This window comes from Balaenoptera borealis (genome assembly GCF_965194805.1).
Source record: "Balaenoptera borealis genome assembly, chromosome: 1".
Taxonomy (NCBI): Eukaryota; Metazoa; Chordata; class Mammalia; order Artiodactyla; family Balaenopteridae; genus Balaenoptera; species Balaenoptera borealis.
The window spans coordinates 155,861,771-155,883,690 of record NC_138860.1 but is presented as its reverse complement, the minus strand read 5'-3'; the positions used below and the strand labels follow the sequence as shown (position 1 = coordinate 155,883,690).

Genomic DNA, 21,920 nt, shown 5'->3' with positions numbered 1-21,920 from the left:
AGCCAAGGGCAAGAGGCCTCTTTGGGTGGTATCAGGATTCAGTAGCAGGCAGCCCTACTGCAGGAGGGAGAAAACAATTCTCCTGCAGCTTAGGCTCAGAACTAACACAACATCCCGTGCACTGCATTCTGATCCTTAAAACAAGTCACAAAGTTCAGCCCAGATTTACAGGGGTGGGGAAACAGCTCCCTTCTGAAGGGAGGAGCTCTTTGCAAAGAGTGGAGACATAGAAAGCTGTGGTATTGGAATCGTTTGCCATAGGAGACAAACTCTCCCCTCCCCCTGGGGAGAGTGTAAGAGTAGGGGGCCTCTGAGGTGGTTGGGGAGCTCAGTCAGCTGAGGTCAAAGACCTGTCAGTGCTTTGAAAATTATAAACTGCCCCACACGTAGTGCTTCTGAGTGCGGTATCCTGTGTCACTTGTGGAACTGTGAGTTCCTTGGACCCAGGCTGTGCCCTGCCCCTGCCCTGCCCTTCTGTATTGAGGAAAGGCTCACAGAAGTGAAAGAAAACAAAGCAGAGCAGTTACTGAGAACGGGGGCACACTCCCTCTTCTCACCCCCAGAACAAAGACAGACTTCAAACCCTCTGGAATCTGAGAAGCTTCCTCCCCTTCTGCATGCTCTACCCCTCATCTTTTCTGCCCTGCCCCCACCTCCAACCGAACTTGGCAAGGTATTTACCTGTCTTCCCACTTGACAGCTGAGGATACATAAGGATGACTTGCTCAAGGTCACCAGCTAGTGGGGGAGGACCCTGATACTGCTCAGGAAACCCACCAGGGCCTGCTTGAGCCACTGCAAATACAAGTAACTAGTTTACACGCACCACCTGAGGGCAGGCACGTGCTGTTTTGTCTCACGGAATGGTGTGGTGTTGAATTACAGATGCTTTTCTAGTAACACAGGTGGAGCCCTGGAAACCCAGCCCCACTGGATTCTCACTTCCGCCTGCTCTTCCATTCCATGGTCTCTGCCTCCAGCTTTCCTCTGCCCGTCCTCCTCCACATTGCCTTTCCAAAGCATTTGTGTCACATCTCTGTTTAAAATAATGAGTCAATGTTTATTGAGCTCTTACAATGGACCAGGTGCTGTTCTAACCTCATTTAATTGGCTGAATTAACTCTTCTGAATTAACTTCTCTTGAATTAACTCATTTAATCCTTACAAGTCTATGAAGCAGTCACTATGATTATCTCCCATTTTGCAGATAAGGAAACTGAGGCACAAGAGGTTAAAGTGACTTACTGAAGGTTACACAGGAAGTGGCAAAGTTAGAATTTGAACTCAGAGAGTCTGGTTCCTGAGCTTGGGCTTCCCAGGTCAGAAAACCCCTCTCTGTAGGTCTCTAATAATAACAACAACAATAATATACTGATTAACATGCATGGATTGCTTTCTATAGGCTAGTCCCAGTTCTGGCTGCATTTCATATATTAGCTCATTTGGTTCTTACAATAGTACTAGAGAATTGGCCGGGAGGCGGGGGTACTATTATCCTCATTTTACAGGTAAGGAAACTGGGGCACAGTCACACAACAAGGATGGGTTACCAGACACTCCAGCTCCAGAGGCAAACTTTAAACCACTGTGCTACCTGGCTTTCCCAAGGGCTATTCAGCCCAAGGGCCCAGCATCCAAGGCTCTTTGGATTCATGCCACATGATCTCTGCATTTCCACCAAAGCATGTCTTTTGTTTCTTGGTCTATGCATGTTTTTTCCTTCTCAACCAGACCTTGAGCTCCATAAGGCCTGATTGAAGATCTGGTACCCCCTTCAGTTTCCCCAGCTCACAGCAAGGATCTCACAGATTCCTCCTAACAATCTTGCGAGGTAGGCATTCATCCTTTTACAGAAAAAGGCACGGATTCAAAGAGGTAAAGACAGAACTGGATGGACAGCAGTGTTTCAGCAGACAGAGTTTTCCAGCCACAGAGCACTTTCCCGCATCCCATCCCACGAAGCCTCACTTCCAGGGGCAGTAATGGTAGTACTGCTTGATGGTTAAGAGCAATGGTTTAGGATCAGACCTGAGTTTGAATCCCCACTCAACCACCTCTGTGACCCACAGAAGTCATTTAACACCTCTTGTCCTCAGTTACCTCATCTGTAAAAGAAGATAATAAAAATGCTTTCCTCATAGGTCTGTTGGGAGGACAAATGAAATAAAGCACATAAAGTCCTGTGAGAGAGGCCTAGATGGGAGAAGTATTATGTGTGTGTATATATAATCCACCCACCCCCCTAATGAAGGGTGTCAGGTCCCCAGACAGAAGCAGTTCTTTCTGTTTCCTGAGTGTGAAATCCAGGAGGGCCCAGGACTGGAAAAGAGTGACCCTGGGAAGGCCAGTCTGTAGGAGGTGGCTGAGCAAAAGGACAAGTGATGGGTGCTCTGGCCATGAAGAAGAGCCCAGGGAGGGAGACACCAGGTCCCAGGGTGGGGGAGGAGAGGGGGCAGCAGGTGGGCTCCCTGAGAGGAACATCCTGTGGCCATCTCTGCCTGGCACCCCAAAGCCCCACGCAGGGGAGAGGTGGGTGCCCTGTGATGCACGGCCCAACCCAAGGTTCTCCAAGGAAGATGCTGCTAAACTGTTTGCGGGGATTAAACAGGTCCGGGAGCTCAATCTATCGCTGCTCTCCGTCCTATTTTCCGCAGGGGCTCTGGCTGGACCGCTCTTCCGGGAGTTGGGGCTCTCGGGTGCGCCGGGCAGAGGTCGGGCCGGATGGGGGCGCCGAACCGCTGCTACGCTCGAGCTTCCGAGGGCGCCCAAGGGAATCGGGTGCTCCTCCCACTCCGCGTGGCCCAGTGCGTAAGGACTGGGGAGCAGTCTTAGCCGAGCTGCCGCGCTTGACCTTGACGGTTGCGCTTTACCGGCATCTGGCCGGCTGCCAGGCAACAGCGCGCCGCCCCGCGGGTCTGCGGCTAAGGCACCGCCACTCCCTCCTCCCTCCAGCGCAGGCGGGCGCTGGATCCCAGGTTGATCCAGGCCGGGTTTTGCGGCGAAGTCCGCGCGTGCTGATTCCTCATCGGTTGCCCTCGGCAGCGGTTGGCGGCGGGAGACCATGGTGCTGGATGAACTCTGGGCCGCGCTCTCCGGGCCCTCCGGGGCTACCCTGGCTTGCTTCTTGGTGGCGGCGGCCTTGGCCCTGCACTGGTCCAGTCACCGGACGGCGCGGGGCGCGGCGGCCCGGGCACGACAGAGGCAGCAAGCGGCCCTGGAGACCATGGACAAGGCGGCGCAGCGCTTCCGTCTCCAGGTGATGGCCGGGGTTGGAATCGGGGTCTGGGGGAGGGCCTGGGGTGGCGGCAGCACTTTCAGCCGCCCGGGCGCGCGGAGGGGCGGGCGGCGGGCAGCGGGCAGCGCAGGTGTGTGGGCAGCGCAGGTTCGTAACTCTCCGAAACTCCTCTCGCCGTAATGCATTCCGTACTCTTTCTGAGCCAGGTGGGGCCTAGGGGAGGAAGGGAAACGAAAGGGACAGGGCAGGTTGTCGAAGGCTGTCGCCGCACTGGGTCAAAGAGGAGCTTTGCTCTGGTGCCAAAGAATCTCAAGATCACTGACTATTAGGACGCTAAAACGCAAGTGTGAGAACCAATAGGATGCTCGGGTTTAGGACTTTGGAATCATAAGGTGATGGCCAAGGGCATCTGGAGAGCTTACAGTTCAAACTCACTGATTTGTGCTTGAGGATGCTAAGAGGGAGCTGGGGAGGGACTTGCCCAAGTCCACAGGGAGTTACTGGCGGAGCTGGACCCCTGCCACCTAGGCTGTCGAGTCTGATGGGTTATAAGCCCTTTGCATGAATAGGTTTAGGTGGGTGATCTGTCAACAAGATTTTATCCTCTGGATCAGCTCAGTGTGTGTATGGCGGCGAGGGAGAGGCCTAGAAAGGGAGGCTTTTCCTCCAGGTGTATGACACACTGGACCCAGTTCCAAGTCAAAATGCTGAACTCAGTTCTTATGTGCTGAGGGAGGGAAGACCTGCCCCGAGTGTTTGATAGGATTTGGATCTGACAGGTGGGAAGGCATTCCGGATAATGGGACAGCATGAGGCAGGAGCTGGAACTAGAACCCAGATGCCTGGTGGGACCATCCAGCCTCATTCCGCTGGAGAGGAGCAGGGGAGAAAGATTAGGAAGAGAGACCCTGGCCTTGAATGCCAGGCCCTGGGTATGGCCTTGATGGCCGTGAGGTTTTAGCTGGATGTAACGGTATGGATTTACTCCACACCATTCCTGGACCAGGAAATGTCATATTTGTTTATTTATTGAAATAAAAATGTATCTGGTTCCAGCCTTCACTCATCAAGCTGGCTGAAAAGTACACAATCAGTCAGTTTTTAGGTATACAATCCAAACTGGTCACGTTCCCTACTTGAGCACAGGTTTATCACTGTCTGATCCTCCTTCTCTGGCTGGCCTCCTTGGTGCCCCGCTCAGGGATCCTTGCAGTGATCCCAGGCTCAGCCTAGAGACCCTCGGCTGCTCCCGAGGCTCCAGCTCCTGTGCAGCTGGCTAGCTGAGTTCTGCCAGCACCGAGGGCTGTATGGAGGCAGCTGTAAGAATCTGCCCACAGTTCGTGCCTACAGGACTCCCGTCCTGGTTGCAAGGAACCCACCAGCTGGTAGGGGTGTGGGGTGGTAGAAGGGTGGGTCTTCCCTCACTTCAACTCCAAGCATCAGCATCTACACAGTTTCCTTCTGGAGCAACAGCCTTTCATTATTTTTAAGAACCGACTCTTCCAGGGTAGAAGCTTTGGCCCTGAAATACCAAAAGCTGTTGAAACAGCCTCCGTGGGGCAGAGCCTGGCCTCGGAACACCAAAACTTGGCTCTTGCAGATGGGAAAGCAGGGAAATCACCTTTTGGCTTTCCAGTGACTGGGAGAAGAAAGGGAGAACTATCTTAGGAGCCTCAATGTGCCGAGCAATCAGCAAAGAGGTGAGGTCTTCGTGACAGAAGCTTTGGGAATGGGTAGGAGGTGGGCAGTTTGGCTGAGCTCATCCAGGGCCTTGGGACGGGGCCCGAGGTTAGCAGGGCCCTGGATGAATACAGCAGCCTGTAGTACAGCTCCTGCCTGATAGACCGCAGGAAAGCTAGTTGGGACCCAGATACCTCCTGTGTCCCGAGGCGTTGCTGGAGGAGGGGGCGTACTAAGCACCTTCTGAACATCGCAAGATGGTTCATCTTTCTCTGGACTCTAGAGCAACTTTAGAGTGAGGCGTATTTCTTGTATTCTCTGTTGACCGTGTGAGGCTTAACCTGTAAAATGCCCATTTGTTGCATTTGTTTCCACCTTGCCCCCTGAATGAGTTTCAATATCCTTTCTGGACTGAAGAGAGGGCCCACCATTGACAGAATATTATGGCTGGGAGAGCCATCCCAGAACACCTGCTTATCCCTCTGTGCCTCCGCACCTGTAGTTTTATCCTGAATGCCCTTCCCACACATCCCTTACAAGCCCTTTTGTCAAAATCCCACTGGATTACAAATGCCACTTCCTTCAACTGGATCTGACCTGTAGTTCCATCTCCTGGTGTCTCCAAGACCAGCTTGAAGCTGATTTTAAAACAAAACAATTCAATGAATGACTTGAAGAACAGTATGGTTTTTGTTTCGATCAGTATCAGTGGCCTACATGATCAAATGGAAGAGATATCTTGAAATAGGACAAAAGCGATTTAAAAAAACCCATGAGTGAAAATAAAAAAGACTTCGAGGACAATCTAGGATACCTGAAATTAGGACAGTAGGTGGTTCAGAAGGAGAAAAACAGATGGAGGAGGGGCAGTGATTCAATGATAGCTATAGTATCCTTTGCTTGAAAAAGTAGGCATACAGATGGCCACATGCTTGGTGAGACGTTATTTGTGCACTTCCCTGCATTCTCCATACTAATTTTTTTTTAAATTTATTTATTTTATTTATTTATTTTTGGCTGCGTTGGGTCTTCGTTGCTGCGCGCGAGCTTTCTGTAGTTGCGGCGAGCGGGGGCTACTCTTCGTTGCAGTGCATGGGCTTCTCACTGCGGTGGCTTCTCTTGTTGTGGAGCACAGGCTCTAGGCGCGCGGGCTTCAGTAGTTGTGGCGCACGGGCTTCGTTGCTCCGCGGTATGTGGGATCTTCCCAGACCAGGGTTCGAACCCGTGTCCCCTGCATTGGCAGGTGGATTCTCAACCACTGCGCCACCAGGGAAGCCCCACATTGTGGGTTTTTCACAGACATTTTTTTTTTTCCTGTGAGGTTTCATCATAAACTGTTAACTATGGTTTCCTTTTCAGAAGAGGGACTGGGCAGGGTGGTCCTAGAGGTGGGGGGAAATGTTCACTTTTCATTCTGTATACCTTTAAAAAAATACGTCACTAGGGGTTGTCTCGTGTGTTGGTGGGGAGATCATGGATCCATTTTTCTTTTTTTCCTTCCTTGTAGCTCCCTGTATTATTTAAAAAAAAAAAAAAAAATCCCAAGTGAGTGTTGTATCCACTTAACAAATTCAGGGAAGAGGTAGAGTGTTCCTGATATTGAGGCCGGGCTTCAAAGGCTGTGTGGTGGGCTGTATGGTGGGCGTTCAGCTCTGGGCGTGTGGTGGGTGTGAGGGGGCCATGTTGCATTGAGGGGGTTCAGGGGAGTCTGACAGCACCACGGCCTGGAAGCATCTCCTGGAGCTTGTGGTGTGAAGGGGACTTTAAGGGGAGAGGCAAGGTGGGCTTGGACATTGCCCTATCTGGCCTGGCCACAAATCTTGGGCGGGGCAGCCGGTTGGGTGGCCCCTGTCTGACCCAGGAGAGAAAGGATGTGCACTGGCAAGGGTTTTGGTAGAGGGGACAGAGAGATAACCATTTGCCAGAGCTACTTAGGGGGCTTGGTGACTGGATGTGGGTGGGAAGGAGAGGGGGGGAGTTGAAGATGGAGGGCAGCGTCCTTCCCTGAGGGAAGAGGAGCCAGTGGAGAGGGGTGGGGAGGCACCGAGCTCAGGGGAACGACACAGGGACAGAGGGAGAAAAGGGAGTAGCCCAGCGAGTAGATCTGAGCTCAGTTGGGTCAGTCGAAGGACATGATCTGGAGGCTGTGAGATAGGCGGAGGGCCTGGAGTGGAAGCCATGAGAAGGAGTGACTTCTCCCAGCATCAGAGAGGGAAGAAGAGGTGCCAGAGGAACCTCCAGGAGCCTCTGTCTCTCCCCGCGTCTGGCTCCTTCTCAGGCTTCAAATCACATCTGAAATGTCACCACCACCTACCCAGCCCATCTGAGTCATTCCTCTGTTCTTTCTGTCACAGACTCCGTTTATCCTTTCTCACACTTGCCATGGTCTGTCCATTCTTTGTTAACTTGTTTTCTTTCTTAAAAAAATTTTTTTTTCTTTTATTCTTTTTCAAATTCTTTTCTCAATTAACTTGTTTGTTTTCTTGAAGGTAAGCTCTGAAAGCAGCGACTTGTCTGTCTTGGTTATCTCTAAATTCACAGCCCTAGCTAGTCCTCAGCACATAGTAGATGCTCAGAACATGTGTGTTGACTGAATGAGCGGATGACAGAAGTAGCGGAGAGGTGGGAGGGAACCCCGGGGAAGGGGGTATGTCTGTGCCCAGAGGAAACTGAAGCGAGCCCTCTGAATGCTTCCATGAGACTTGGAGCAGAATGAACAGAGTCAAGTGTTTGTTGTATCCGGCAACAAGGAAGTCCCTGGTGACTTTGGCAGGAGCAGAGGAGGGTAGAGATGAGATGTGGTGCCTGCAACTCAGATGTCCTCCTAGCCCTATTTACTAATTAGCCCAATACCCTCGAGGGGGAAGCCAGCGGATATTTGCAGGCAGGGGCTGCCCCCAGAGACTCTGGGGGACTTCGAGGCCTGGCAGTAGGTGTCTGATCAAACATCTCTTCTCCTTCAGAGAGCTCTTCCCTGACCACCCTCTACCTGTGTGCTGCCCACTCACTGCACCCATTTTACTTTCTTTATTTCTTGCTATCTAAAATTCTTATTTACTTATGAATTATCTGCTCACCCCCAACTCTGCACCTTGTGTAAGCTCCCCCAAAGCCTGGATGTGACTTTTTTGTTCACTGCTGTATCCGCTTGCCTAGCATGGCGCCTGGTACGGAGTAGGTGCCTAATGCATATCTATGGAATGAACAAAAATACCCTCTCTTTTGGATGTGGCTCCAGCTCCAACCCTAACCACCCAGGACAGGGTTTTCTTATTTCTGCCCTCCCCTGACAAGGTGTTGAGTAGTTAGGTGCTGGTGGACAGCCAGTGGGCAGCCCATGCTGAATGGGTAGAGGACTATAGTTTATCTGTAAGTCCTAGGCAAGGCACTTCCCCTTGCTGAGCCTCAGTTTCTTTAGCTGTGCAATGGGAATGGTAGTAAGATTTAATCCAAACATGGAGCACATTGGCATGGTGCCTGGCACACAGTAGGTAGTCATTGGTGGTCCCCGTTAGTAATGATCTAATGATCAGCCTGGGCATGGCCTCTCCCTGGACCCCCCTCAGGTAAGCTTCTTGAAGAGATAGATCTGTACTGTCCACAGGTGGCAAGGGCCTGCCCAGGCTGGACCACATTTGTGGTGTCAGAGCTGCAGGTTGGCACATCCGTCACGGGTTGGCATGTGACAGTGAGCACGTGCTTGGTAGGTGTGGGGATTTGGGGGCATGGGCCACTGGCGTCTGCTGCAGGCACATGGGGCCTGCGGGGAGTGGGGGACTGATCCGAGTTGTCTCCCCAGAACCCTGACCTGGACTCGGAGGCACTGCTGGCCCTACCTCTGCCTCAACTGGTACAGAAACTACACGGTGGGGAGCTGTCTCCGGAGGCTTCACTCTTCACCTACTTGGGAAAGGTAAAGCCTGGGAGTGACCCTGCTCCTTCCTCCCCTTTCTCTGCAAGGCTGGGGGGAAAACCTGGCCTGGACTTTGTCCCACTGAGGGCCGTGTTGGGATCACAGTGCCAGGGAGGTAGGGAGGGAGCCAGAGCTCTGTGTGTGTGTGTGTGTGTGTGTGTGTGTGTGTGTGTGTGTGTGTGTGTGAGAGAGAGAGAGAGAGAGAGAGAAGAGAGAGAGAAGAGAGAGAATGGCTCTGTGTGTGTATGCGGGGAGGGGGGGAGGGGCGGGGGGCACTGAGCATGTTGTCTTAGCTAGAAACCTGGCTTTTAGCTCAGACTTCCCTCTCCCTCCCGCCCCCACCCCATCAGTCACCAAGTCTGGTCTGTTCCCTTCCTATAGCTGTCTCTAGTCCATCCCCTTGTCTCCCCCTCTTCAGCCACCCTGGTCCTCCACCACCATCTCCCTCTGGGACCAAGCGCCAGCCTCCTGGCCAGGTGCCCTCTCAGCTCTTCAGCATCCTCTCTGGCCAAGGTCTTCTGTAGCTTGGGGCACCAGCGGCTCAGCCGCTGGCAGTTCCCTGGCACCCAGCGCCTGCACTGGCTCGAGTGGGGCTCCTTGTACCGGTGAGGCTCTTCTCCTTCTCGCCCCGCTCAGTGCAACAGGCTCCCGGGAAGAGTCTTCAGGGCTCAGAGAGGAATCTCTGGAGTCTTCCAGGAAGCCTCCCATGACCCTCCTCCCCTCCCAGCCTGAGTTAGGGTTTCCTCTTCAGTGTTCACTTTCTAACAGCACATTTCTCGTCACACTGTAGGGCTTGCCTTGTCTTTCTCTTTCCCAAGGCAAATGTGGGCTTTTGGTGGACAGAGTCTTATTTGTCTTTGCACCTTAGTGCTGAACGCTATGTCTTTTATATAGTAAGTGCTCAAGAAATGTGTTTGAAACGAAATGAAAGAAGGAATTGTGCTTTGTGAGTGTGACTTGTCTATATATGCCATAGCATTTTTTAAACATCTTTATTGGAGTATAATTGCTTTACAATACAATGTTGTGTTAGTTTCTGCTGTATAACAAAGTGAATCAGTAATGTATACATATATCCCCATATCCCCTCCCTCTTGCATCTCTCTTGCGTCTCCCTCCCACCCTCCCTATCCCACCCCTCGTCGTGGTCACAAAGCACCAAGCTGATCTCCCTATGCCATGCGGCTGCTTCCCAGTAGCTATCTATTTTACATTTGGTAGTGTATATATGTCCATGCCACTCTCTCACTTCATCCCAGCTTACCCTTCCCCCTCCCTGTGTCCTCAAGTCCATTCTCTACGTCTGCATCTTTATTCCTGTCCTACCCCTAGGTTCATCAGAACCATTTTTTCTTTAAGATTCTATATATATGTGTTAGCATATGGTATTTGTTTTTCTTTTTCTGACTTACTTCTATGAGTGTGACTTGTATCTGATATGATTTCTTGGAAGAGAGCATGTGGTAGTGAGTGGGACCCCTAAGCAGGTGGACATGAGTGCCAGGGGGACTGACGGGTGTGTGAGAGTGGTGTGAGTGACTGCAGCTGAGAGGGGGGCAGAGAGGGACTGTAGAGAAAGGACTGGACACCCCTGGGCCGGGTGCACTGAGAGGACACAGTCTCAACAGCCGGGGTTGCTTCTAACGAATCAATGTCCCTGAAAAAGCTCCTGCCCCTCTTAATCATCCACAGAGAGCATTCTGGCTACAGATTGGCCTCCTCTCTTTCTGCCCGGGGCAGGAGACAGATTTCTGTACCTGAGTGTGGCAGTAGGGCCACACCCATGTTCCTGTCAGTTGCTGTCAGTCAGCCACTCCTCCGTGAGACTTGATTATCAGCTTCAAGGGTTCCTGGGGGAGGGGAGGCTTCACCTGGGCCTGCCTGGGGCAGAGGAGCTGGGAGGCTCCCTGGGAGGCTGTAGCCTGGGTCTAGACCTGCCCTGCACTGACTCCCAGTGTGACCTGACACGGGGATCTGCCAGCCTCACTGGGCAGAGGGTGCCGCTTGGAGGAGGATGGGGGTGGGGTGGCCAAGGGTCATCCTCCTCCCAGTTCGGCCCCTGGGGGGCATCTGAGGTCAGTATCTTGCCCCTTTGAGTTCCCTGGTTGTGCCCTGGCCCTGGGAGTACTCTCTCTCTCTGTCCGTTTTGGAGTTGAAGGCCAGAGACAGCCAGGGTGAGGCCGGAGCCACATGTCCCTAGTGAGGCGAGTGCTGGGCCTAGGTTATCCTCTGTGCCCCTGGGTCATGTTTCTGGTTACCCTTTTCCTGGGTGGTAAGGGAATTTTAACACAACTGAAAAAAAACCCAAAAAAGCCAGCCTCACTTTGTCTTGTATCCATATCTCTCTCCCCCAGGCCTGGGAAGTGAACAAAGGGACTAACTGTGTGACTACCTACCTGGCAGACTGTGAGACTCAGCTGTGCCAGGTCCCAAGGCAGGGCCTGCTCTACGGCGTCCCTGTGAGCCTCAAGGAGTGCTTCAGCTACAAGGTGTGCCCTGCCCCAGTCCCTGCCAGCCAGCTCTGTGTCCTGGGTCACCCTGGGCCCTCAGAGGAAGTACCAGGTCCAAAGGCCTTGAGAGGGCACCATGGGTATGCCCTACCTTGGCCTGTGGGGTGGTGGTGGGAACAGACCCTGTGCTGCTGAGGCGCCCCTGGCTCGTCAGCCACGCCCCTCTCGCCCATCCCTCCTTCTAGGGCCAGGACTCGACACTGGGCTTGAGCCTGAACGAGGGGGCACCAGCAGAGTGTGACAGCGTGGTGGTGCAGGTGCTGAAGCGGCAGGGAGCCTTGCCCTTCGTGTACACCAATGTCCCCCAGTCCATGTTCAGGTTGTGTCTCGGGTGCGGGGTGGGGGCAGGGGCACCGGTGCCAGTGTGACATGGGCTGACCCCTTTCTGCTTCCTCCAGCTATGACTGTGGTAACCCCCTCTTTGGCCAGACCGTGAACCCGTGGAAGTCTTCCAAGAGCCCAGGTGGCTCCTCAGGGGGTGAGGGGGCCCTCATTGCGGCTGGGGGCTCCCCACTGGGCTTAGGCACCGACATCGGAGGAAGCATCCGCTTTCCCTCTGCCTTCTGTGGCATCTGCGGCCTCAAACCCACAGGGAACCGCATCAGGTATGGTGTAGGTGGTCGGGGGAGGGAGCTTTTGAGTCTCTTGCTGTGTGACCTTGTCCTAGCTTCCCACCTCTCTGGGCTCCAGGCAGGGATTCCCTGACTGGGGTTTTGCTGGGAGGTAGTGTCACAGCACCACAGTCCTTGGTTCCTAGTTTCCAAAGTGGTGAGAGAGCTGGGAGCTGCTGTATGGATGTGGGGTTGGGCAGAGGATGGCCATTTCCCATTTCCAACATCTTGTGTTTCTTATCCAGCAAGAGTGGCCTGAAGGGCTGTGTCTATGGACAGGTAGCAGGTGAGGTCTGTGGTTCCCTCTATGCCCTGGAGGAGGGGGGTCTGCCTGATCCGCCTCTGCCCCTCCTTCTCCTTGGGGCAGTGTTGGGCCCCCAGGCCACTCTAGGTCTGAGTTCCTACGCCTTGTCCCTGCTCACACTCCTGGGCCACGGCCCAGCCCTTGCTTGGACCCAGCCCCAGAGCCCCTTGGGACTGGGTGATCTCTCTTTCCTCCCCACCCTGCCCCACAGTACAGCTCTCAGTCGGCCCCATGGCCCGGGACGTGGAGAGCCTGGCGCTGTGCCTGCGAGCGCTGCTGTGTGAGGACATGTTCCACCTGGACCCCACCGTACCCCCCTTGCCCTTCAGGGAGGAGGTGAGCCGGGGTAGGGGTGGGCATGGGGTGGATTCAGGTCTCACTGGTGCTCCTGAGCCCAGAGAGCAGCCCCCGCATTGCAGCAGGACTTGGAGGTCCTGTCTCCTGAAAACCACCCCCGCGGGGCGTGGGGGGGGGGGGTGAGGGGGGGACGGGGGGGGCGGTGTCTGAGGCCAGCAGCAGCGCCTCTGCAGACAGCCGCCAGATGGCGCCCTTGCCTGCATTTGGAAACCCTGAGGCTTTCAAATTGGTGGGCTGGGAGCAAGAGCTGAGGAAAGGCCCACCTTCCGGCCCAGCCTGGGGGCTGTCACTGCGGAACAGGAGTGGCCTCGAGGCTAAGAACAGCTTGAGAGAGCACTCCTGTACCTTATCTGTGTTTGATCCCCAGTAATTAGGAGCCTTTCCTACAGTATTCATGTCCCTATCCCCAGCCTCCAGAGGGATGCTTGGCGTGTAGGCTGAGTGAGTTAAGGACAGTTAAAAGCGGAGCTGTCTCCCTCCCAGAGAAAGCTGGGATCTGTGGGCAGTGGCAGATGCTGGCTCCCCAAAATATCATCAAAACAGCCTGTTGATCAGATAAGGCTGAGTTTAATGCTTTCTGTGGTGGGGGGGAGTGCTGCCTCCACAGAGCCTTAGCAGCATGGGGGAGGGGCGCGAAGTTAGGGTATTGAAGTTGGTTTCAGGTGGATATTTCAGTGTGGGCCATTGGTTAGGACTGGGTACAGATCACGATGTAATAGGTTAGGACTGGTGGATACAGCAAGGTGAGGATTCTGAGGAGAGGGGTTCAAGGAGTCTTAGAGGATAAGCCGTCATTTGGTGCTTCTATTGAAGAGTTGATGGGTCTTTTAAGAATGACTGATAAAGTTATCTGTACTTTATGTACAACACATTCAGGAGTAGTCAAGTTAGATCGATGTGGGCAGTGGAATAGTAAAGCCATGTTAATGTAGACAGTAAGCTGTGTGATGTAAGCGCCATTTCTCAGCAGTCTGGCATTTCTCCCTACAGACCTCTTGCCTCACCCAGCCCGGGTTGCCTTGGAAGGGCTGAAGGCCCTGGGGCAGGCAGCAGATCTGGGCTGGGGGTGGGGTGAGCTACCCCTCCTCAGCAGAGGAGATGTTCTAAGTGAAACCACTCGTTCAAGAGCCCCTTCCTGAGCGGAGGTGAGGAGGTGAGGCTCCTGTTCTGAGGTCTGGAACAATCTATTACGGGAGCCAGGACTAGCATTCTCGAAACAGGCCGTGGAGAGCCTCGCCTCAGGACGCAGGATACCTGGCTTCCCGACCTAGTGCTGTAGCTCTGCCCTGACAAGTGGCCTTGGCTGAGTCCCAGCCCCACTCTGGGCCTATCTCCCTATCTAGACCTGAGGCCTCAGTTTCCTCGTAGGACCAGTGGGAATCCTCATTCTTGCTCTGCCCACCTGCAAAGTCATTGTGAAGGGGTCAGATGCAGAAGGGGCTGGCCTCGCTGGCAGTCAGTTTTCGGGGGATCTAGGGTGCAGCCTCAAAGCTGCGTCTGGGGCTGAGTAGCTGCTCTGAGCTCTGGGAGCCCTGCTTGGGGCCACCCTCTCCTGACCTGACTCTGACTCCTGTGTGTTGCCCCCAGGTCTACACAAGCTCTCAGCCCCTGCGTGTGGGGTATTATGAGACTGACAACTATACCATGCCCACCCCGGCCATGACACGGGCCCTGCTGGAGACCAAGAAGAGACTCGAAGCTGCTGGCCACACGGTATGGAGGTGGGAGCCCACAAGTCCTGGCATCGCCCCTCTTTCAGGGAAGCCTTCCTGGTACCCATGGCTGCCACCCATCCCTGGCATCCTCCCACCCTGATGGTTTTGTGGTTGGGGATGGGAATTCGGTCCCTGGGGGACCAGTAAAAAGGGACTGATCAGAAGTATTGGGGTACATGATTGATGGTGAGCTCACCCCTGTGCTGGGGATGTGTGAGCTGCATCGGGAGGGCCTCGTCGACCACAGACAGGGGTGCACAGCTGTCCAGAGGTTCCTGGGGCCCTGAGATGGCAGGTTTGGGGATGTTCATCTGAGACAGGCTTATGTGTGGCTCCAGACTTCTCTCCTGATGTGCATCTTACAGGGAGTTATCACGGGGCAACAAGGCCACCGTTGCGGCTCCAGTGAGGGTACCGTGAAGGCAGGGTTGGTCCAGTCCATGCTCGGGGCTGCCTGGGTAGCATGGGGGTGGTGGGACCCAAGGGTTTCTAGGTCTGGCAGTCTTACACTCCTCAGTCCCTGCAGCTGGTTCCCTTCCTGCCAAGCAACATACCCCATGCTCTGGAGACCCTGTCGACGGGTGGGCTGTTCAGTGACGGTGGCAAGAGCTTCCTACAGAACTTGTGAGTGATGTTGGGTTTGGAGGTCTGTGGTGGGATCAGGACATGGGGAGACCCAGGAAGAGCAGCTGGGTGCTGTAACCCCGGGGACAGGCCAGGCTGGGGGAAGATGGAGGACAGGCCTCGGCTGAACATGAAGAAGGTCTGAGCATTCTGGGTAGGGACCTTGCCACCCCTCTGATGGCAGGCTGAGCCTGGCACTGCCTTGCCAGGGAGTCTTTGGAAAGGTGCCAGCGCAGGGGGAGGCTGGATTTAGCGTCCGTGGCCTCATCCTGAGCTGAGCTGGCTGGGAGGTAGGAGGTAGACAGGGAGTTGCCTATCTGTTTGGGAAAGATTGAGAGACAAGGGTAGGGTCAAATAGGAGGGCAGGGGTGTAGACGTCATTCTGTGACTCCGGGCTCTTCTGACTTGAGCCACGTCTTTCTCTTTTGAGTAGGACCTGAGTTTTCTTGTCTGTAAAGTCAGTAGGTTGGACCAGACCAGCTTTAAGGGACTTCGCAGAGCTCACGTTTAGAGAAGCTGGTTCCACTTGGGTGTTTTCAGTCCTTAAAGGTTGACACGGGCAGAGGACAGGCCTGTGAAGGTGCCTCCTGGGGACATGCCCAGACTGACTGGACTTCCCCCAGTAGCTAAGTGTGGTCCAGGCTTCAGCGGAAGGGGCTACCCCTCACTCTGGCCCTGGGAATGAGGCTCCAGGATCAGCCGCCTGAGACCTTTCCCTGAGATCTAGAGCAGAGATAGCCTCAGAGACAAGGATCACGGTGCCCACTCAAGATTGCGCCACTCGTGCCTCCAGGCCAGTATCCGCATCCATGGGGGGAATGCCCTCAGTATCACGCCCTGGCCAGGGAGATGCTGCCTGTAGTTCTTATTGCTTTAAGCTGAGTTTGCCAGGCAGGGAGACAGGGAGTCCTGCCTTGGGGAGCTCCATTGGGTGTGGGTGGAGCCCAGGCATCCCAGAGGGTCTGCAGACACAAGCCACATATTGGAAAGGAGAGGCTCAGATGAAGGGGCTGGAGAGCGTGGTTACCGGAGTCTGGTGAGGAGGGAGGTAGAAAGAGTCACTGAGTAGAGACCGGGGGGATGCAGTAGGTGGGGGTGAGCCAGGACGAATGCCTGGGGTGGATGTGTCTGGACTGGACCCTTTGTCTCCCAGCAAAGGTGATTTCGTGGACCCTTGCTTGGGAGACCTGATCTCAATTCTGAGGCTGCCCAGATGGCTTAAAGGACTGCTGGCTTTCATGCTGAGGCCTCTGGTGAGGGCACAAGGAATAGAAGGGGTGGGGTGGGCTGGGCGGGAGCCTCTGGGGCTCTTCCCCCCTCCCTTTAGCCTCCTCTTCTTCTCAGCCCTCACCCAGTCTCTTCTCCTCCCCCCATGCCCTTTGATCTTCAGCTAACATGCATGCTGAAAGGGGTGCTGACCCAGGACATGGGGGGAGGGACAGAGGGAGGAGGCACGGGCAGCTTGGCCTGAAGAAGATTATTGCCACACCTGGCCCAAAGCTGAGTCACTGACTGTGTCTGTCCTTCTGCAGCTCCCAAGGTTGTCAGCCTTTCTCAACAGCATGAAATCTCGGTAAGAATGTTTCCCATGCCCAGATGCTTGCCCCCCTTTTCCCCTGACGTGGGTCCAAGTGCTTTCCAACAGGAAAAGATGAGAGAAGTAGCTACTGAGGCTGGAAAGGGCCCAGGCAGGGTGGCAACCTCTGTGGCTTTCGAGGAGAATCTTGAAGATCTCTTAGCAAGGTCCAGGAAGGCCTGGAGAGCAAGGACCTGAGGGAGAGCACAGGATAGGAGAGGGTGGAGAGGAGAAGACTGTCCTGGCTGGGCATGGGTGGAAAGGCCCGGGAGGGAGCTGGCAGGCGGCAGGAGCAGGGGATGCTGGGAACCCATGAGGGGTGCTACTCTTTTAGAGATCAGACTACACTGCGCCCTCTCCTGCCTGCCCCTCAGTGGCTCACGCCGGAAAGGCTGGGAATAAATTGCCCCATTCTCAGGCCCTGACATCTTGTGGACTTGCTCCTTCTGTTACCACCAGGCATTTAGGACCTTGGGTGGCCTTGGCCTCTCCTGTGTCCTGAGGGTAGCTAGGAGTCAGGCCTAAGTCCCTCTTGGGGACTCAGTGGGACATGAACTTAGGGATTAGAACTTCTGCCCTGCACTACTTTCCTCTCAGAGTGCCCTGGAATTGAGAAGGGTCCAAGGAGGAATGAGATCTGGGAGGTTTTGAGAGTAGGGGTCTGATGTTGCTAATCCCCGTGGCTGTGATCATCATGGTCGGTGACCTCACTCCCTCTGTCCAGGTCAGCTGGAAAGCTCTGGGAACTGCACCACGAGATTGAGGTGAGGCCAGAGCCTCTAGACTAGAGTAGGGCGGGTGGGGGGTGGAGTTGGACAGGGCACCTGTGTTGGGGTCTCTCGGCCACTGGTCCCACTGGTCCCCTGGAGTGGCCCATCGTTCTCCCTTCCACTCCCTGGATTGGGCCGCTTGGGGACTGCTGTCAGACCTTCACTTGCCCAGAGACCCATCTTAGGGGCCTGGGTCAGCCTGGGGCTCCTGTCCTGGATACCTCTTTGCCACTCTGGTGCTGCCTGTAGCCAGCACTCCATGGCCCTGCCCTGGTAGGAAGAGTGGTGTCTGTGGTTCTGTGGAGCAGTTGATGCCCCCTGAGAGCAGCCCTGTCTGAATACCCCGAGGTCCTCCATCCCCCTGTGGTTCAGTTCACATCCGGGGCAGGTGCAGGGCTAGAGTCACCCCAGCCACAGTGCCTGCGTTGGAGAGTCCATGTAATGGGCTGGGACCGAGTGCTTCACCTGGTGTACGGGTGTCCTCCCCAGGTGTACCGTCACTCTGTGATTGCCCAGTGGAGAGCAGTGGAGCTGGATGTGCTGCTCACCCCCATGCTGGGCCCTGCTCTAGACTTGAATGGCCCAGGCAAGGCCACAGGTGAGGCTTGCAGCCCCATCACAGCCCTGTCACCTGTCTCTTCTCTTCTATGAGTTCAGCACTTTGCCTGGTGGGGCTGCTGGGAGGTAGAAGAAGAGGAGCCCTGCGGTGGGTTGCACCCCTGGGGGAGGACTCCGCCCTTGAGAGGCTCACAGTCTGGTTGGCTGGAGAGATGGGAGTCATGTGGGATGCCTTGGGAGGGAACGAGCTCCCTCTCCTCAGCACTATTCAAGTTGGAGATCTTGTTACAGAGTCTATGGTTTTGGGAGGTGGTATTTGAAGTCCAGGTGGGATTTAGATAAACCAGGAAAACAGCAACAACAGTCCAGGTGGGGGGAAGCTGCAGGGCAGAGGCACAGGGCAAACTCGTCAGCGGGCTCTCCAGCCTGCCCTGAATCTGGATTCCTGGGCTCTGTCACTCTCACTCAAGTCTCAGCCCTAGGAGAGAACCTCTCCCTATCTGTGGAGGCAGGGTGCCATTTCACAGGGTGGAAGACTGGGGCTCAGAGAGGACAGTTGTCATGGAAGGTCACCCAACCTGCTCCAGCCACATGCGCTGTGTCTCAGGGGCCGTCAGCTATACTCTGCTCTACAACTGCCTGGACTTCCCTGCGGGGGTAGTGCCTGTCACCACGGTGACCGCCGAGGACGAGGCCCAGATGGAGCATTACAAGGGCTACTTTGGGGATATCTGGGACAAGACGCTGCAGAAGGTAAGTCCCTTTTCCCCTGGACTCACACCTGCTCCCCTTCCTCTAGTGGAGGAGACAGTATAAACACGAGTATCCTTGTCTGTCTGTCTTGAGAGCTTGTTTGGAGGTTCTAGCAGGGGAGCGCAGCTACTCGTATACCCTTGACCGAAGAACGGTCCTCCTCTATCGGGGAAGGTCGTCCTCTTCGACGGGGCGCGCAGCTTCGGGAGGGACGCACGTGGAGCGGTGAGGGAGGAAGGGGACACCCGCCTAGCCAGCCAGATCAGCCAAATCAACCCTGGCGATCAATGGGGTGACAGATGTCACAGCCAGATCGCCCTCACATCCTCTTGTCTGTCTTTCTTAACGCAAGACCCCTAAAGACTGCGGGCTGGCCCTGCTGTGCTGCCCCTCCTCTCCAGCTGGGATGCTTCCTGGGCCCAGGGTGGGGTCCTGCCTCGACACCTCCCATCCTGATGCCTGTGTCCCCTGCAGGCCGTGAAGAAGAGCGTGGGCCTGCCTGTGGCTGTGCAGTGCGTGGCTCTGCCCTGGCAGGAAGAGCTGTGTCTGCGGTTCATGCGGGAGGTGGAGCGACTGATGGCCCCTGAGAGGCAGCCATGCTGACTACCGCCGCCTGGCCCTAGAGGGCCTGAGACCCACTGGAGCCACGCCCAGCGTAGTCAGGGCACAGCTGCCACCCTGGAGGAAGTGTTCAGCCTGGGGCAGAGGCTTCCAAGTCCCTCCCCCTTGCCCCTGCAAGAAGCCCAAACCCACTGAGTCTGGACCTCGCTCCCTCCCTGCCCTGACACCCCCAACGTGGCAGCCAGTGGGCATGACATGGGCGAAGGCCCACTAACTGTCAAGAATCGGTTCCTGGTCTGTGTCCTTTCTGGAAGTCATCGTTAGGGCACTGGGGGTTGGAGACCCGACCTTCTAGAACCTGACTCCAGCCACGTCAGTCTCCTGCTCCAAAACCTCCTCTGGTTCCTGTCACTCGCAGGATGGACACAGGCTTCTCAGGATGGGCGACGCAGCCCCAGCACTTCACACCCACCCTTCCCACCCCCCTTAGACTAAGCCCTACTTTGTTAGACACTGTCTTATCTTTTCTCCTTGCCTCTGCTGGGAATGCCCTTTCTGCTCCCCTACCATTAAATCCTCTGAGGCCCAGCTCAGATCCCTCTTTCTCCTTCTGAGCCCTGGAGTAGGTGGGCTGTTTCCTCCCAGTCTGCCCTGTGTGGTGGGCATCCGCGGGTGGGTCGCCGCCCTTAGCACACTGGCTCTCCTTGACGGCAGGGATACTATTTCTACATCTTTGTCCTCAGTGGCCAGCGCAGGGCTGGGCACAGGGCAGCGGGGAGTCTGGGATGCTGCTGGGGAGAGGACCCCGCAGGACTGAGGAGGCGAGCACAAGACAAGGTGATCTGGCAGAGAGTGCTCGCAGGGCCAGCCCAGGACTGGAATGTTCTGGGAAGGCTTCCTGAAGGAGGAGTACCTGTGTTGAGTATAGAAGGTCCCCAGGGCTGAGATAGGGGACGAGGACATCCCATGGAGAAGGAACAGTAGTACACCCAGAATGGGCACAGGAGGAGCAGCGGAGATGTAGGTGGGGGTCAGATCAAGGTGGACTTGGAGGGCCAGTTCAGGAACTTGAATCCAGTCTCAAGGGCAATGGGTCGCTCTTGAAGGATCAGACAGGTGTGGCGCGGAGAGTAGGCTGGAGGGGCAGAGCCTGGAGAGGGTAACGAGGCTGCTCCATGATCCTAACGTGGGGAAGGGGGCCTGGGGCCTGAGCTAGGGCCCTGGCCCAGGTAGAGAGAGAGGTGGTTTGGGAATTGACAGTTGGGGGGTGGAAGTGAGCTGTCTCAGCTCAGGCTCAGCTCTGCCCAGTTTGCCAGCTCACGTCTTACTGGACTGCTTTGCCTGGTGGGTGGAGGGTTAGCTCATCTGGATGACTGGGGCCTTCTTGGGTCCACCAGCACAGCTGCCTCGCTCCTCCCTGGCTCCAAGCCTAACTCGCCCGCTTGCTGTCGGAGATGTTTCTGGCCTGAGCCCTCGGGCAGGGTGGGCCCCTGGCTCCCACCTGACCTACTTCATATTCTTTTCAGGGCAAGCTGCTTTCCCGAGGCTCCCTTCTCCACCGAGATTTTCCTGCTTCTCCAGTGGTGCTTTCCCCTCCAAGTCACGTGCCCAGTGGGACCTGTACTTTCTGCCAGTGGCGTCCCTGCCTCAGTGGGGCAAGTCTCAGGGCAGACATGAGGCCCTACCTTGGGGCTGACTAGAAGCCCCGACCCACATGGATGCCTAGATTGGGGTGACCAGGCAGCTGCTGCACTTTGCCCTGATTTCTCTTAACTGCTGCGTCATTTTGCCTCATATCCTTGCATAAAACCACGTGCTATCTGCCCCAGCTTTCTGCCCCATTTCTCTCTTAGGTTAATGATAGCCTCGTGCTTTCAGACACGAGGCTGCCGTAGGCTGCCACCTCTCCTCCATTCCTTCCCTGGTTTATTGATGTCACCCTTGGACCCAAGCAGGGCCATGCCCAGCCCCGTGCTTAGTGGTGCCGGAGTTCCGCCAAGCCTGGCTCCCATCCCTGAGAGGCTCCTGGGCCTGTGTGTGTGGAGGATGTTGGCACAAGCACGTTGGCTCTCTTGTGATCAGGGCCGGGGGAAAGGGTAGATGACGGGGCCAAATGCTGCTGAGGGCGGCGGAGGTGGTCAGTGAGGAAGCGAGTACCCCCTGCGTTCCACCTCCACCTCTACACTGTGGTCCAAGCCACCTGCCTCTCACCTGGACACTAGTAACCGAACTGGGCTCCCTGCTTCCTTCCTCACCTGTCCGCCAATCCATTCTCCATACAGCAGCCAGAGTGATCATTTAAAAGTGTATATCAGATCGAGTCACCTCTCTCCTTAAGACCTTGCAATGGCTTCCCAATCACCCGCAAATAAAATCCAGTCTCCTCCTCGAGTCCTGCGAGGCCCCACGTGACGTGGGCCTTGCCCACCCCCCTGCCTCCTCCTGGATGTCTCTTCCTCTCGTTCATCGTGTGTGCTCCAGCCACATGAGCACCCTTTGGTCTCTCGATCATCTCAAGCTGGTCCCTGCTCCAGAGCTTCTGTATTAGCTGTCCCTCTGTTTGGAACACTTGGCGCCAATGTCACCTTCCCTGATCACCCACTTGGCAAACAGTTCCCCTTGACACCTTCTAACATGCCACCCTTTGTACTTTATAACATTATCACTATCTGGAATCATACTTTTTTTTTTTTTTTGGTCTCCACTCAGGCAAGCTTCCTGAGAGCTGCACTTTGTCCTGCTCAGCCTGATAC

The 21,920-nt window shown here is 55.3% G+C and overlaps 1 protein-coding gene across 3 annotated transcripts; it reads left to right on the top strand.

The window, feature by feature from the left end:
- Window positions 1–1,065: 1,065 nt before the first annotated feature.
- Window positions 1,066–21,558, top strand: LOC309615356 (fatty-acid amide hydrolase 1). Of its 3 annotated transcripts, none has more exons than XM_082364860.1 (15): window positions 1,066–3,256; window positions 8,715–8,828; window positions 11,183–11,317; window positions 11,524–11,657; window positions 11,737–11,943; window positions 12,195–12,235; window positions 12,465–12,589; window positions 14,198–14,323; window positions 14,843–14,949; window positions 16,103–16,202; window positions 16,482–16,522; window positions 17,250–17,289; window positions 17,785–17,893; window positions 18,461–18,606; window positions 19,081–21,558. In XM_082364860.1, exons 1-15 carry the CDS (start codon window positions 3,062–3,064, stop codon window positions 19,207–19,209), a joined length of 1,749 nt encoding a protein of 582 aa, XP_082220986.1. In that variant the 5' UTR covers window positions 1,066–3,061; the 3' UTR covers window positions 19,210–21,558. The 3 variants fall into 3 exon arrangements, with proteins under 3 accessions (XP_082220986.1, XP_082220987.1, XP_082220988.1); XM_082364861.1 differs by having other exon boundaries at window positions 1,071–3,256; window positions 14,852–14,949; XM_082364862.1 differs by lacking the exon at window positions 1,066–3,256 and adding an exon at window positions 4,897–4,935.
- The last annotated feature ends 362 nt before the right edge of the window (window positions 21,559–21,920 follow it).